The sequence below is a fragment of the Carcharhinus amblyrhynchos genome, chromosome 6 (genome assembly GCF_965287045.1).
Source record: "Carcharhinus amblyrhynchos chromosome 6, sCarAmb.v2.hapA, whole genome shotgun sequence".
Lineage (NCBI taxonomy): Eukaryota > Metazoa > Chordata > Chondrichthyes > Carcharhiniformes > Carcharhinidae > Carcharhinus > Carcharhinus amblyrhynchos.
This window is the reverse complement of record NC_137329.1, coordinates 48,806,129-48,820,547: the sequence shown is the minus strand read 5'-3', so window position 1 is coordinate 48,820,547 and position 14,419 is coordinate 48,806,129. Positions and strand designations below refer to the sequence as shown.

The 14,419-nt window shown below is 41.4% G+C and overlaps 1 protein-coding gene across 3 annotated transcripts in view; it reads left to right on the top strand.

Annotated features, from left to right (window-relative positions):
- Positions 1-14,419, top strand: part of ptprja (protein tyrosine phosphatase receptor type Ja) — a 180,080-nt gene that overhangs the window by 119,944 nt on the left and 45,717 nt on the right. For all 3 annotated transcript variants that reach the window (XM_080190430.1, XM_080190428.1, XM_080190429.1), the window contains 5 exons: positions 1,658-1,945; positions 4,808-4,954; positions 6,522-6,723; positions 12,141-12,256; positions 13,103-13,190. In XM_080190430.1, coding sequence (XP_080046556.1) covers positions 1,658-1,945; positions 4,808-4,954; positions 6,522-6,723; positions 12,141-12,256; positions 13,103-13,190 — 841 coding nt within the window. The remainder of the gene's footprint in view (positions 1-1,657; positions 1,946-4,807; positions 4,955-6,521; positions 6,724-12,140; positions 12,257-13,102; positions 13,191-14,419) is intronic.

Below are 14,419 nucleotides of genomic sequence, written 5' to 3'. Positions count from 1 at the left end.
CTTCCTTTCTTTAAAATAAAACATTGACCTGGAAGATATGGTTCTAACGCCTTCAATACTAGATATTTTTGTGTCTTCCCTGTGGACTAGTTTAAAACTTGTTTATTTAGCATTGAATTAGGTTAATGAATTGATTGCTGAAAATAAAGGATGTGGAAATCAATGGAAATATTTATCAAAGGCTGCGTAGTCAAGTGACTGATAGAATCCAGCGTGGAGTGATACAGGGATCATTCTTAGCCTGGCAGCATGTTAGAAATAGAGTCCCAAAGGGTGCCTGTCTTGTGATATCTGTTGTTTAACATGTTCGAATGTGATCTTGAGTTCAGACTGTGGCAAAATGACAAAATTGGCTGAAAACACAAAACTCACAAACGTGTAGAATTCAAAGCTGAGCAGGATTTGAATATATTTGGGAATTGGGCAGACCGGTGTCAGGAAAATGTAATGTAGCGAAAAGCAAAGTGCTTCACATGGGATTAAAATTGAGGAAGAGACCATTAATTAAATGGAAAAAACATGAATGGTAAATGATAGGAGTGTGGGGTTTTGATTGAAAATAAATATAAGATATTCCAATAATGTTCAGAAACAGGATATAAAGAAAATCAAATGTTTGATTGTATTAATAATAATAATTGAGTCAAGTAGGAAGAGAGTTCTGCCATTTTAGAAATCATTGGTTTGTACATACCTGGAACTGTGTGTGTAGTTTTGGTCATCAGAGTACAAAAAAGATTTTGTAGCTGTGAGTAGAGCAACCAAAATGACTGAGAGGAAATAAGGAGTGGATTATGAAATGGTGATGATATCAATGTGACATGGTCTCACCATAAAAGAAGCTGGGCAATGCCACGATTGTTGTTTTGAGGACTATGAAAGGGATTGGCAAAAATGAATAATTGGCCATTTTGATGAGTGCATGAAACTTTTAAACTAATGGTGCAACACGTGGAGTAACAAGGCTAAATAAACTCTGCCCTCCCCATACCAGTCAAGGACTAAAATGGAATAATACAATAATAAAATACAAAAATGTGAAAATCTGTTTTTGCCACACTCACTCAACTGAAGCAAAGCTCCATACTCACCTAACTTTTAGATTACATGGTTGCTGAATGCTGATCGTTCATTAGTAGTGCATTATGCCTTTCCTGATTTTAATAGGCAAATACGTTAGAAATTAGGATATTTAACTTCACATATAGAAAGTGTCCAGGTTAGATTCATGGCCACAACTGAATAAACTAATCTCAGGTTAGGCAGAAGATGCTGAAATTAATCTTGGAGCACCTGGGTTAGAGAACAGGGAAAAAAAATCAGCTAAACCTCCTCATCCTAGTTATCCATTGGAGATTAAGTTAGGTTTAGTTAAAATGATACCCCATGGTCAAACAGGGAGGCACATTAGCTAGGTTCACAAAAGGGGAGCTACTTGAGCGAGAAACTAGAGAGTGATCAATACTCTTGAGATGGTACCTAAGCAAGTCACTGTCTTCAGGATAGAAGATAAGCAAAAGCTGGTGAGGGGAAGTCAGAACCTAAGCACAGGAAAGAATTGGAATGGTATGTAACAGAATTTTATTTCCCCAACTCCTGATTTCAATTAAATTCAATTCTTCCTTATTACATAAATGTGAATTTTGATTCCTTGCAGATGCAGCCGCAGTTTCTTCCCTGAGATGTGAAAAAGCGGATTTGAACCCTATCCTCAATTTGAGTTGGACCTGTCCAAATGGAAAGTTCACAGGTTTTCATATCGAAGCAGCAAAGTCCACAGGGAATAGTACCTTAACTGCCAACAGTTCCACATGTTTCTCAGAACAGAATTCGTTCTCACTGAACAATGTTGCATTCTTCACAAATTATTCTGTGAATGTCACCACTTTATCATGTGGTCAGCCCAGTGTACCGACCAGTATAGAGTGTCAATCTGGTATTGCACGTAAGTATAAACTCAGCACAATCTGTTCACAGTTAACACACAAATGTGGCACTAGAGAGCTGGCATCAAAAGAGAATTCTTAGACAGCTTTGGCATGCATCCTGCTAAAGATATATTTTTTAAACCATCACCTACCAACTTTATTTTTATTGTGAGGGTTCTGATGAGGAGTTGACTTTCATTAAATGAAGCAAAGTTATGATGCTGTATTGAGTCATAAAATCTTATCGTAGAAAAGGAGAACATTCAACCTATTGTATGTGCCAATTCTGAATGAGTTAGTCCCACTGTTTCCCACAAAGAAGTTTTTCTTTTCAATTATGTATTAAAAGGTACAATTAAATATGTTTCCACCACCCTCTGAGGCAGAGCATTCCAAATCACCATAACATCCTGTGTAAAAGAAAACTGAATTCTTTGCCAATTATTTTGTGTCCTCTGAATTAATGAAAACAGGTCCTCCTTATTGATTTTAACAAAACCTTCACGATTTGGAAAACACTCACTCACTCTCACTCACTCTCACTCACTCACTCACTCACTCACTCACACATTTACACACATTCACACTGACTCACTCTCACATCCACTCACTCTCTTTCACACTCACTCTCACTCACACACTCACTCACTCTCTCACACTCACTCACTCACTCTCTCACACTCACTCTCTCTCCCTCACTCTCCGTCTCACTCTCTCTCACTCTCTCTCTCACTCTCCCTCTCACTCTCTCTCACTCTCACACTCTCTCTCTCACTCTCACTCACTCTCACTCACTCTCTCTCACTCTCTCTCACTCACTCTCTCTCACTCACTCTCTCACTCACTCTCTCACTCACTCACACATTCACTCGCTCTCACACTCACAATAACACACTAACACTCACACACTAACACGCACTAACATTCATGCACTCACATTCACTTTCACTCACTCACAATCTCACATTCACTCACATACACACACTCACACTCTCACTTTCTCATTCACTGTCTCACACGCTCTCTCACACACTCTCTCACACACTCTCTCACACACTCTCTCACACACTCTCTCTCACACTCACTCTCACTCACACTCACTCTCACTCACACTCACTCTCACTCACACTCACTCCTCACTCACACACACACACACATTCACTCGCTGTCACACTCACAATAACACTCTAACACTCACTAACACTCACATTCACTCACACACTCACAATCACTCACACTCACTCACACACACACTCTCTCACTCACACACACACTCTCTCACTCACTCACACTCTCACTCACTCACACTCTCACTCACACTCTCACTCACTCACACTCTCACTCACTCACACTCTCACTCACACACACTCTCACTCACACACACACTCACTCACACACACACTCACTCACACACACACTCACTCACACACACACACTCTCATTCAGTCTCTCTCATTCACTCTCTCACTCTCTCACATTCTCACTCTCACACACTCTCTCACACACTCACACTGTCACGCACTCACACTGTCACACACTCACACTGTCACACACTCTCACACTCTCACTCACACACTCTCAGTCACACACACACACTCACTCACACACACACTCACACTCTCACTCTATCTCTCTCATTCACTCTCTCTCTCTCACACTCCCACCCTCTCACTCTCTCTCACAATCTCGCACTCTCACAATCTCACACTCTCTCACACACTCTCTCACACACTCACACACTCTCACACACACTCTCACACACACTCTCTCACACACACTCTCTCACACACTCTCTCACACACTCACACACACTCTCTCACACTCTCTCACACACTCTCACTCACACTCTCACTCACACTCACACACACACGCTCACTCACACACACACACACTCCCACTCACTCTCTCATTCACTCTCTCTCATTCACTCTCTCTCATTCACTCTCTCTCATTCACTCTCTCTCATTCACTCTCTCTCATTCACTCTCTCTCATTCACTCTCTCTCATTCACTCTCTCTCATTCACTCTCTCATGCTCTCACTCTTTCACTCACTCACACTCTCACTCACTCACACTCGCACACACACGCTAACACTCACATGCTCACTCTCACACGCTCGCTTGCACGCTCGCTTGCTCACTTGCACGCTCACTCACTTGCACACTTGCTCGCTCACTTGCACGTTCGCATGCGCACTTCCACGCTCACACCCACTTGCACACTCACTTGCATGCTCACTTGCACGCTCGTTCACACACACTCACTCTGTCTGTCACTCTCACTCTGTCACTCTCACTCTATCACTCTCTGTCACTCACTCTCACACACACTCTCACACTCACACTCTCTCACTCTCACACTCACTCTCACACTCACTGTCTCACTCACACACTCACGTACTCACACTCACTCACACTCTCACTCACACACACTCACTCACACACACACACACACACACTCTCACTCACACTCACCCGCACACTCATTCGCACACTCACTTATTCATTCACTCTCACTCACACTCTCACTCACACTCGCACAGTCACTCGCACTCACACACGGTCTCACAGGCACCCACGTGCTCTCACACGCTCACTTGCTCGCGCACACTCTCACTTGTGACACTCACACAGTCTAAAAGGCCAGTGGGGAACCTGTCTAAAATTCAGCCAGATACCCCCAGCAATTGAACGCTGGGATCTAAAGCTACATTTACAGCCTTTTCTCAAAAGTCATTCAGATTAACTGGCGGCTCTAATTCCAGGGATTGCTCCTGACTGGTGCAGCTGAGACTACACAGGCAGGCTGAGCAGATTGAAGATAGGTAAGTCTGGCTCTGAGGTACCATTTCATTCTACTTGTCTCATTTATTCACAGGACCTCCCCGGCTTTCTGGTAATTTAAAATTATTAGATCGTTCAGTCACCCACAAAACAGTGAAGTTCACCATCCAAGAAAATGTATTTAGTTCTAACAATGGACCACTCCAAGCAATTGCTGTGATTGTCACAAAAAACCAAAGCAGTAAGTACTTCCTTTTTTAAATTGAATTATAATCATCCTTCCCCTGCGAGGATTTGGACTTGGCTAATGATCCTGACTGTGGCCAACTTGCATCTTATATACTACACCAGAGATGCAAATATCTTAGTCCCTAAACTTATTTTTAAGCTTTATTTGTTGTAGAAGTGCCGGAGATAAGGATTGATGGCCAGAAATCCTAACTCCTGGGCATGGGTTCATTTATAAAAATATTGTGGGTGCCTATGATGTTTGCCGAATTATCTAAATGCTTGAATCATGCAGGAATCAGGAAAATCTGGGGAGAAACCTTGTCAAACCTTTGGCAGGTAATGTAGGAGGCCATCTCCAAACTTACTTTAAGTCACTTAAGGCTTGCAATATCCTCAGGATATCTAAACATATGTGTTAAATGGTTTGGCCCATATTACATTCCAAGAGCAGCTTTAAAAAAAGGTTGATCCCAGCAGCGGGCCACCTTGTCTCAGTTTTCCCTCATCTCATAAAATCAAGGCTCTCACACCAGCATCAAAAGAATCCCTTTGTTACAGATCATTTCCAGTACATTTAGAGGCAAAATAAAGTTCCCTCCAATGAAAATCAGCAACATATTTCAGCTCCACGCTGTATTGTAGTTGGTGTGGCAACGTATAGCTTCTGCGCAAGATTGCCTTAATTCATCATCAATTGATACACTCAGGAATACCTAAAGTAAGTCCGTATAATCAGAATATGGAGGAGGCTTTCATCTTAAAACGGATTTTTGCCTTGCTCCAGTTTACAGTCATTGCATCATCCCAATGGCCCAGCATCTTCACTTTTAAAGAGAATAAATAAAAGAATTGTTCGGAAATCTATGGTGGTAATTGCTGTAATAACACTGGATCACATCATGCTGTCATACATGAGTTATTCTAATTTTAAAAGTATATACATAGCTTTCTGACTCCTTTCCCTCCCATGCACTTTTGAGGACTATAACTATTTAAAATGCCCCTCCTACATTTTAAAGGTTTTGGAGAATACAAATTTATTTTTGCTCCTTGTCCTTTCAGCTATACCCAAATGTTTTTTTGGAGTTTTCAACTGTACTAGAACATTTTGATGCTTTTGCTCCCCAGTGGTAACTTCCAAAATGGCAGACTTCAAGTTAGGGATGAAGATTATAAGGTGGGATTTTCTGGCTGCACTCACTTCGAAATGGAAAAATCCTGCCCAAGGTCAACGGATCTTTCCATAGTCCACCCACTACAATTCCTGCGGTGGGCAGAACAGGAAAATTCACCTCCATGATCAAATAGGCTTGTGCAACATTGTGACTCATGAGCTGTTGGAACCATAAAAATTTAGAGTGAAGAAACTGGTCAAGCTAATATGATTTTTTTTTCAGAAATGATATGTTTTACCTTCTGATTTGAGCAAATGAAATGGAAAAGCTTAGAAGTTTTTAAATGATTCAATGACATAATATTTATGAGTATATGGTCTGTGAAAGGATTGAATTGACGAGTTGAGCAGTCTTGTCTCATTTCCACACTTCTGTTAAAATTTCTTTTCATTTCTACTACAGGTACTGCTCCTGATGCAAAAGCTCTTGGAACAGAGTTTAGTACTGCTGTATCTACCTATGTGACCTATGTCATAGATCTTAAAAATACAATTTCAAATACCAGAGAAGCAGGTCTGGCAACTCCTTTAATTGTCAACATAGGGAATAATGGCAAAAGCTATGGATATATCAATCAAGAATTGACTCCTTTAACCTCATACCGGTAAGTTATGTGATTATACATTTTAATAAAAGGCTGGAAAGGAACAGTGCTATGTGGTAATTGTGTCGCAGCTATGAAATTCTGTTGCCAAATCACTCCTTTCAGAGAGCATTATTCATCTTTCCACCCCTTTAGGAAGGCATGCAATACAATGTGAGGATGTGACCAGGAGAGTGGACAAGGGTGAACCAGTGGATGTTATGTATCTGGACTTGCAAAAAGTTTTTGACAAGGTTCCACACAAGAGATTAGTGAGCAAAATTAAAGCTCATGATATTGGGGGTAATGCATTGACGTGGATAAAGAACTGGTTGGCAGACAAGAAGCAGAGGGTGGGAATAAACAGGTCCTTTTCAGAGTGGCAGGTGGTGATTAGTTGGGTATTGCAGGGTTCAGTGCTGGAACCCAGCTGTTCACAATATACATTAATGATTTGGACAAGGGAATTGAATGCAATATCTCCAAATTTGCAGATGACACCAAAGTGGGTGGCAATGTATACTGTGAGGAGGATGCTAAGAGGCTGCAGGATGACTTGGATATGCTGACTGAGAGGGCAAATACTTAACAAATGCAATATAATGTGGATAAATGTGAGGTTCTCCACTTTGGTGGCAAAAACAGGAAGGAAGATTATTATCTGAATTGTGGCAATTTAGGAAAAGGGGAAGTGCATCGTGACCTGGGTGTCATGGTGGAACAGTTGAAGAAGGTTAGCATGCAGGACCAGCAGGTGGTCTGGAAAGCTAATGGCATGCTAGCCTTCATAGCAAGAAGATTTGAGTACGGGAATTAGAACATCTTGCTGCCATTGTACAGGGACTTGACAAGGCCACACCTTGAGTATTGCATGCAATTTTAATCTCCTAGTCTGAGGAAGGACATTCTTGCTATTGAGGGGGAACAGCGAAGGTTCACCAGATTAATCCCAAGAATGGCAGGACTGACATATGAAGAAAGACTAGATTGACTGCGCTTATACTCACTAGAATTTAGAAGAATGAGAGGGGATCTCATAGAAAGATGTAAAATCCTAGTAGTACTGGACAGGCTAGATGCGGGAGGAATGTTCCTGATGTTGGAGAAGTCCAGAACTAGGGTCACAGTCTAAGAATAAGGGGTAAGCCATTCAGGATTGAGATGAGGAAGAACTTCTTTGATCAGAGAGTTGTGAACCTGTGGAATTCTCTACCACTGAAAGCGGTTGGGGTCAGTACATGAGATAAGCTCAAGAGGGATCTGGACGTGTCCTTGTAGCTAAAGGAATCAAGGGATATGGAGAGAAAGTGGGAGTGGGATACTGAAAGTGCATCATCAACCATGATCAAATTCAATGGTGGTGCGGGTTCGTGGGGCCAAATGGCCTACTCTTGCGTCTATTTTATATATTTCTATAATTTTCTTTTCCACTCAGCACAATGTGCAAACACAGCGAAACAAATTAGATGCTAGATTGTTGTGATGATTATCCAATCCCTGGAAAGCACAGTTAAATGAATGAGAAAAGGGGGAATAATGTCTTGTTGCAGAACACGCTACAACAAGAGCTAGGAGACTGATGCAGTTTCTCTTTTTTGATAAGTCAATATTTTGCTCTCCCTTGTTCTTTGATGTCCTACATCAGAGGTGAGCGTGCATAATTCTTAACACACTTTGAAAATTACATTGTTAAACTGATTGTAATATAGTAATTCCTCACTTATTATTGTGGCTGCATTACTGAAAAGTGGCAATTTAATGAAACGACTAAACAAATCAGATTTTCCCATCGCAACTAATGTAAAATTTGTCATTAGCTTCTGGCAGCACCTTGCTCAAGTGAATAAAATACTTAATGGTCCAGATCTTCCGGTCAGCAATGCTGGGGATATTGCCACTGTCCTCAAAGTTCGCTGGGTCCTACTGCCCACTTTCAGCTGGGACTTCCAATCCTGGCTGCAGCTCAAAAGGGCAAGTCCAGCGAAAGAGACCGGGGCAGCAAAAGATGCCCCCTTTTTACAACTATAGCTGCTGTACTGAGATAAGTTTCAAGGCTCTGAATGAGTGGGTGGGTAGTCGAGTTTGGAGAAGTCAGAGATGTCAGTGGGTTGGGTTGGATGGGTAGTTAAGTAGTGGGATCAGGTCAGGGGTGATCAGGTTGTGGGAACGATTGCAGGGAATCAGTTTTAGTGCTTAATTCAGTTGTACTGAGTAATCATTAATTTAGACCAAATGTTAACCAGTGTGACATTTCCAGGTTAAATATGCAGGTAAGTCCCACGTATCTGGACAAAGTCTCTGACACTGAGTGAGCTTAATGGTGGCGACATTCACGTAAGATCTAGGAGAGTGCAAATAAATCAAGGTTAAGCTTCTTGGGCAATTACAGTGCATATGCTCATGTCCAGATTTCATTACTTAGGACGTTAGAGGACCTGCACTAATATAATATTATATCCTGTGCATTCCTAAATTCCTAGATTTGTAAATGAAATGGCTTTTAAAATAAAATAGATTTTAAAAGAAATATGATAACCCTGTCGATTTGAATTCCATTTATTGGCTCACTCTCCCATTTGTCAATTTGCTCTCTCTCCTGTTTGCTGACCCATGCTCTCTTATCCACTGACTCACTCCCTTTCTCCTGCTTGCTGATTCATTACCTTTCACTCCTGATCACAGGCTCACACTGACTCTTGCTCTTTCTCTCTACCCTCTGGCCAACTTGCATACTCTTGCCCTTTACTGCTGTAACAAGTTCATTGTTACATGGCACGGTAGCACAGTGATTAGCACTGCTGCTTCACAGCTCCAGGGACCTGGGTTCGATTCCCAGCTCGGGTCACTGTCTGTGTGGAGTTTGCACATTCTCCTCGTATCTGCGTGGGTTTCCTCCGGCTGCTCCGGTTTCCTCCCACAGTCCAAAGACATGTGGGTTAGGTTGATTGGTCGTGCTAAAATTGCCCTTTAGTGTCTTGGAATGTGTAGGTTAGAGGAATTAGTGGGTAAATGTGTAGGGATATGGGGATAGGCCTGGGTGGGATTGTGGTCGGTGCAGACTCGATGGGCCAAAGGGCCTGTTTCTGCACTGTAGGGTTCTATGGTTCCCTCTCCCACTTACTACCTTGTGCTCTCTATCTCTCACTCCCACTGCCCAACTCGCTTGCTCTTGCAATCTCCCTACACTGGCAGCCTCTCGCCCAGGCTGATTTGACCTCTTTAGCTATGCACCCTCACCCCTTGGGCCAACACACCCTCTTCCCCATGCTGAGTCACCATCTCCCCCATGCCGACATGTCATCTCCCTCTGCACAAACACACCCTCTCCCCCATTTCTGACACACCCCCTCCCGTCACACTGTCATGCCCCACCCCCAATACTGACACACCTTCTCCTCAACATCAACACATCCTCTCTCTCCAACAGCAACACACCCCTGCAACACTGACACACTTCCCCCCACATTGACACACCTTCTTCCCCTCCCACTGTTGACACCAACACAACCTCCCCTGCCAACAGCAACATCTCCTTTTTGTTGCAGAGTTCAGGAGAATGTTAGATTTTGGTGTTTGTAAAATAATATAAAAACTGTAAAAAAAAAAATGCTAAGAAGTGAAAGTATTGAATGGTCCTTTTAAAAAGTAGTGTTTTGTCTGTGCTTAGAAAGTTTTTAAAAATTGAAAGAACAGATAGAGTGCCCAAAGTGAAATATTTGTATCTGAGGACCAGGCAGCAGTGTTACCAAGACAACAAACAGGCTTTTTAATTTTTTTGATTTCAGCCAATCAGTTGAAATCAGGCACTTGATACCAGCAACCTGTTAGATTTAAATTTGATGGTTTTGGCAACCTGGGACCAATCCAATTGTAGGGGATGTTGATAAGCCATCACAGGTATAAAAGAAGACGACAGTTGGACAATAAGCAGAGGGAGCAACTACCAGCATCACAACCTCATCCATCTCTTAGAGAAAGCTCCATCTTGATAGCGAAGGTACTAACGAAGACAGAAGTTCCAAACAGAAGAATCAACAGAGAAAGCCCAAAATATTCCGGAAGATGCCAAAACTTAGTCAGAGAGTGACTAAAATTCTATTTCTTACTAAGTGGGAATTGTATTTATCTAACAGCATTCCATTAGAATCATGTTTTCTTTGGTTTGCTAATAGTTTAGTTAACTTGTTTACTGTTAGTTAAACCAATAAATTGTGACTTGATGACTTTAGAGAGGGTAAGGTAGTTACTTTGCTTTAACCACTAAAAGTTGCTGCAGTGCAGATCGTACCACTTCACACTTATTTTTACAGATTATGAGACAAGGTATTCCTCTTTGAGTGGTTAGGTGTTAGTTCTCAGAGCGGGAATCCACCGCTTCTTCATAACACTTTTCCCCACACCAACACATCCTCTCCCCTCATGCCAATTCACTGCAGCAAAATTGTGCCATCAGACCACATGAAAAAACACTAAAGCAAAGTCCTACACTATGGGCAGGATATTCTAGCCACACTCGCCCCAAAACTGAAAAATCCCATCCGAGGTCAACAGACTTTGCCATGGTCCGCCCCTCGCCTTCTATGATTCCCATGGTGGACGCAACAGGAAAATTCACCCAAAGTTTGTGTAGAGGTCTCATTATATCCAAAACAAATGAGGCAACTTAAAAACAGGGACTTACTGTACTCTATTTCTGCTCTACTCCGCAAATCCATAGCTTGGGAATGGATTCTTTTATGTTCCTTTTTGGCCATATTGTTTGTGTGGATTTATAAAGAGAGTCTTGTTTGGGCTGTTGTTTTGTACCTCATCTGTTTAATGGCTGCCCTGCAAGTATCACTGATGGTTAGGTATTTTTGCAAGGAGTAATATCATGTGATATTTTACCCTTTTGGTTTATCCATAAGTGTAAAACAGTTCATCACTGTCCTAATGTATTATTTGCTCCAACAACACACTTTCTAGTCAAACAGGCTAATCAGGACATACGGGAGTCCATATTGTTGACGAGGAACTAAATTTTTTTTATGCTACCAATCAACAATAAATTTTCCTGTAAATGTCAACGCCACAAGCAATTACAGTAAAGAACAAATGACTCCATTGGTCCTTCTCAAGAAGAGCCATGGTTCCTCCTCCTACTTGTTGTACAATCTCTATGCATATTTACAAATCCAATTCCAGTTAAGAAATTTGACCAATTTGATGTAAAATAGAGAGTTGTCCAGAGTTCAGTTGCCTGATTAGTATGAGCTCTCAGGGAATGTTCCCTGTTCTGAAGGACTGCACTGCCTGTGTGGTGCCATTGCCTCTCTTGATTGCAAAAAATGCTTTTTTCTGAAAATAATTAGATTTTCAGCTTACAATATTCCAAATGAGCATCTTTCACACAACATATTGCAATGTCTAAATGTTCTCTACTTACTGCTCCCTTTCAGATTTAGCTTGGCTGGATTTACAAAAATAAAATTTAATGGAAACAAAATCAATTCAGGTGAATCGATCTATTCCACCTATGATTATTCTGAGGCGATTACAATGCACCAAAATCCAGGTTTGTTTTAAAAGCCTGTTTATGTGGTTTCTAGTTCAATTCTCGTCACTTTGTACTTTTTACTATACCTATTTGTTTCTTATCATAATTCTAATTTTACCTTTTGTGTCTCATAAACACCATCACACCTTCCGCCAGTCCCCAGATTCCCCACTCCCTACCCCAGAATGCCTCCCCTTGCTGATTGGCAAGAGTGCACACTTTGTTCTGAAGGCCTATTTTATCTACTGCGATAATGCAACAGTAGTTTAATTTTTCACGCTTTTGACTTTGCTTGTGAAGATTTCCAGTTGGACTCGAACTTTTTTTGGTTTGGCTGATGCCTACTGCAGACTGCATTTTTTCTTGCTACATGGAGAGTTCATGCAGCCAGTGATTTTCATCCCATTAGTCCAATCTAAATGTTAACCCAGCTTTCAGGGTTGGCTGGAGCACCAATTTCAGCTGGTTCACTATTTTCTGATGTTTATCATTAAAAAGCTGCTGGAACTCTTCTACCTCATCCGTTGAGGAATCAGAGCAGGCAAGAGTCCAACAATGGAAATCTCATTGATTTTGGGTGGGAATTTCCAATATCGCTCAAACAAGGCCATAAAATCCTACCCATGATGTCCTTTGATAAAATAATATAATTCGGTGAAAAGGGGAAATAAATGGAAAGGTTGATTTTATTTTCTGTTCAGTTACGAAAGATGGGGTAAAATATGAATCCCAAATCAATCACCCCAGATTTTAATGTTCTAGCCATAACTCACATTGATTTTCGAGGAAGGAAGAAATGCATTCTCTTTCTGGCTCTTGTGCTGGCCTGCAAGGATTGTTAATGCCTGTTGATGTCTATTCCAGATGTTATTGTTGGAGCTGCTGTTGGCACTATCCTGGGCGTAATTGTAATAGTACTCCTGGTGATAATGCTTTTCTGGTGGAAGAAACGGTAAGCTACACCCCTGATTGTTCATGACCCTGCCTTTTTCAATGACATTACCCGACTTTTGAGTGACCATTATCTGCTCCTCTGCCTGTTCAATGACACTTCAAGCTTGACTATCCCAAGAATGCATGGAGCAGAAAAATGTCTACTCATTAAATTTAAATTTTTAGTTGCTGATTTAATGATTCAGGAAGATTCATACATAATTATAATGGACCAAAGTTTGAAGCAAAATCTGCATTGCTTGTTGTGATACTGAGGTAAATACACCTGGATCCGTATAAACAAGGGAGTTCACTCAGTTCATTCAGTTCTTTCTTTCATGGAAACTTTCTTCACTGCTTCTTATTACAAAATCCCCCCACACTGTGAACAACCAAGTTTTTTTGCCTTCATAACCTTACCTAAATATTAATCTCTCTCTGTACTGAAGTGCTTCTTGATGTCAGTCCTGAATTTGCCCCTTACCATTTTGTACCTATGCTCCCTTGGCCTAGACTTAGGGTTTAGCCAAAAGTAGTGCTTTTTCTTTGCTATTCACTTTCTATAAGTGCTTCTTTACACTCTATGAACAAAGAACAACACAGCATGGGAAACAGGCCCTTCGGCCCAACGAGCCCGCGCCGCCATTTTAACATTATGCCCTCCTCTACCCATGACCTTTGTCTACACCTATGCCCCCTATTCATCTTCCATTTCAGATATTCTCTGCACTACCTCCTTCCTGGTGTCTTGTTGAGCAGCAGTGAACACCATTGAGTGATGCCCATCAACTTAAGTTCATTTTTAAGTGAACCCTCAATTAGTTATCTCACTTACAACACTGGATAGCTGATGAAGGCAGTGGAAAAGTTGTCACTCCTTTATAGGAAGCAGCATTTGTCTGAAGTTGGGCTAGATTAGAAGAAAATATTCATTTTTAGATGACAAATGTCAACCTTTTAAGGGAGAAGGTGAGAGAGCTAAATTCAAGCTGTTCAAATTTAGATATGGGCGACATCGTGGCTATTTGTGCTCTGTGTTGAAGATATAATCTCACACGGATAATTACCAATGCAGCCACATTATTGTGGAGAATAATGAACTAAAAATTTGCACACTGGGAAATACTGAGTTGAAGTTGGGTGCTTCCCAAGGGGATACAAAGCTGATAGCAGACACGTCTGATGAAAACGTACTGTGTGATGGCTGATATTTCATTAGCCGCCATCCTGAGGCTAGGCTGGGCATTT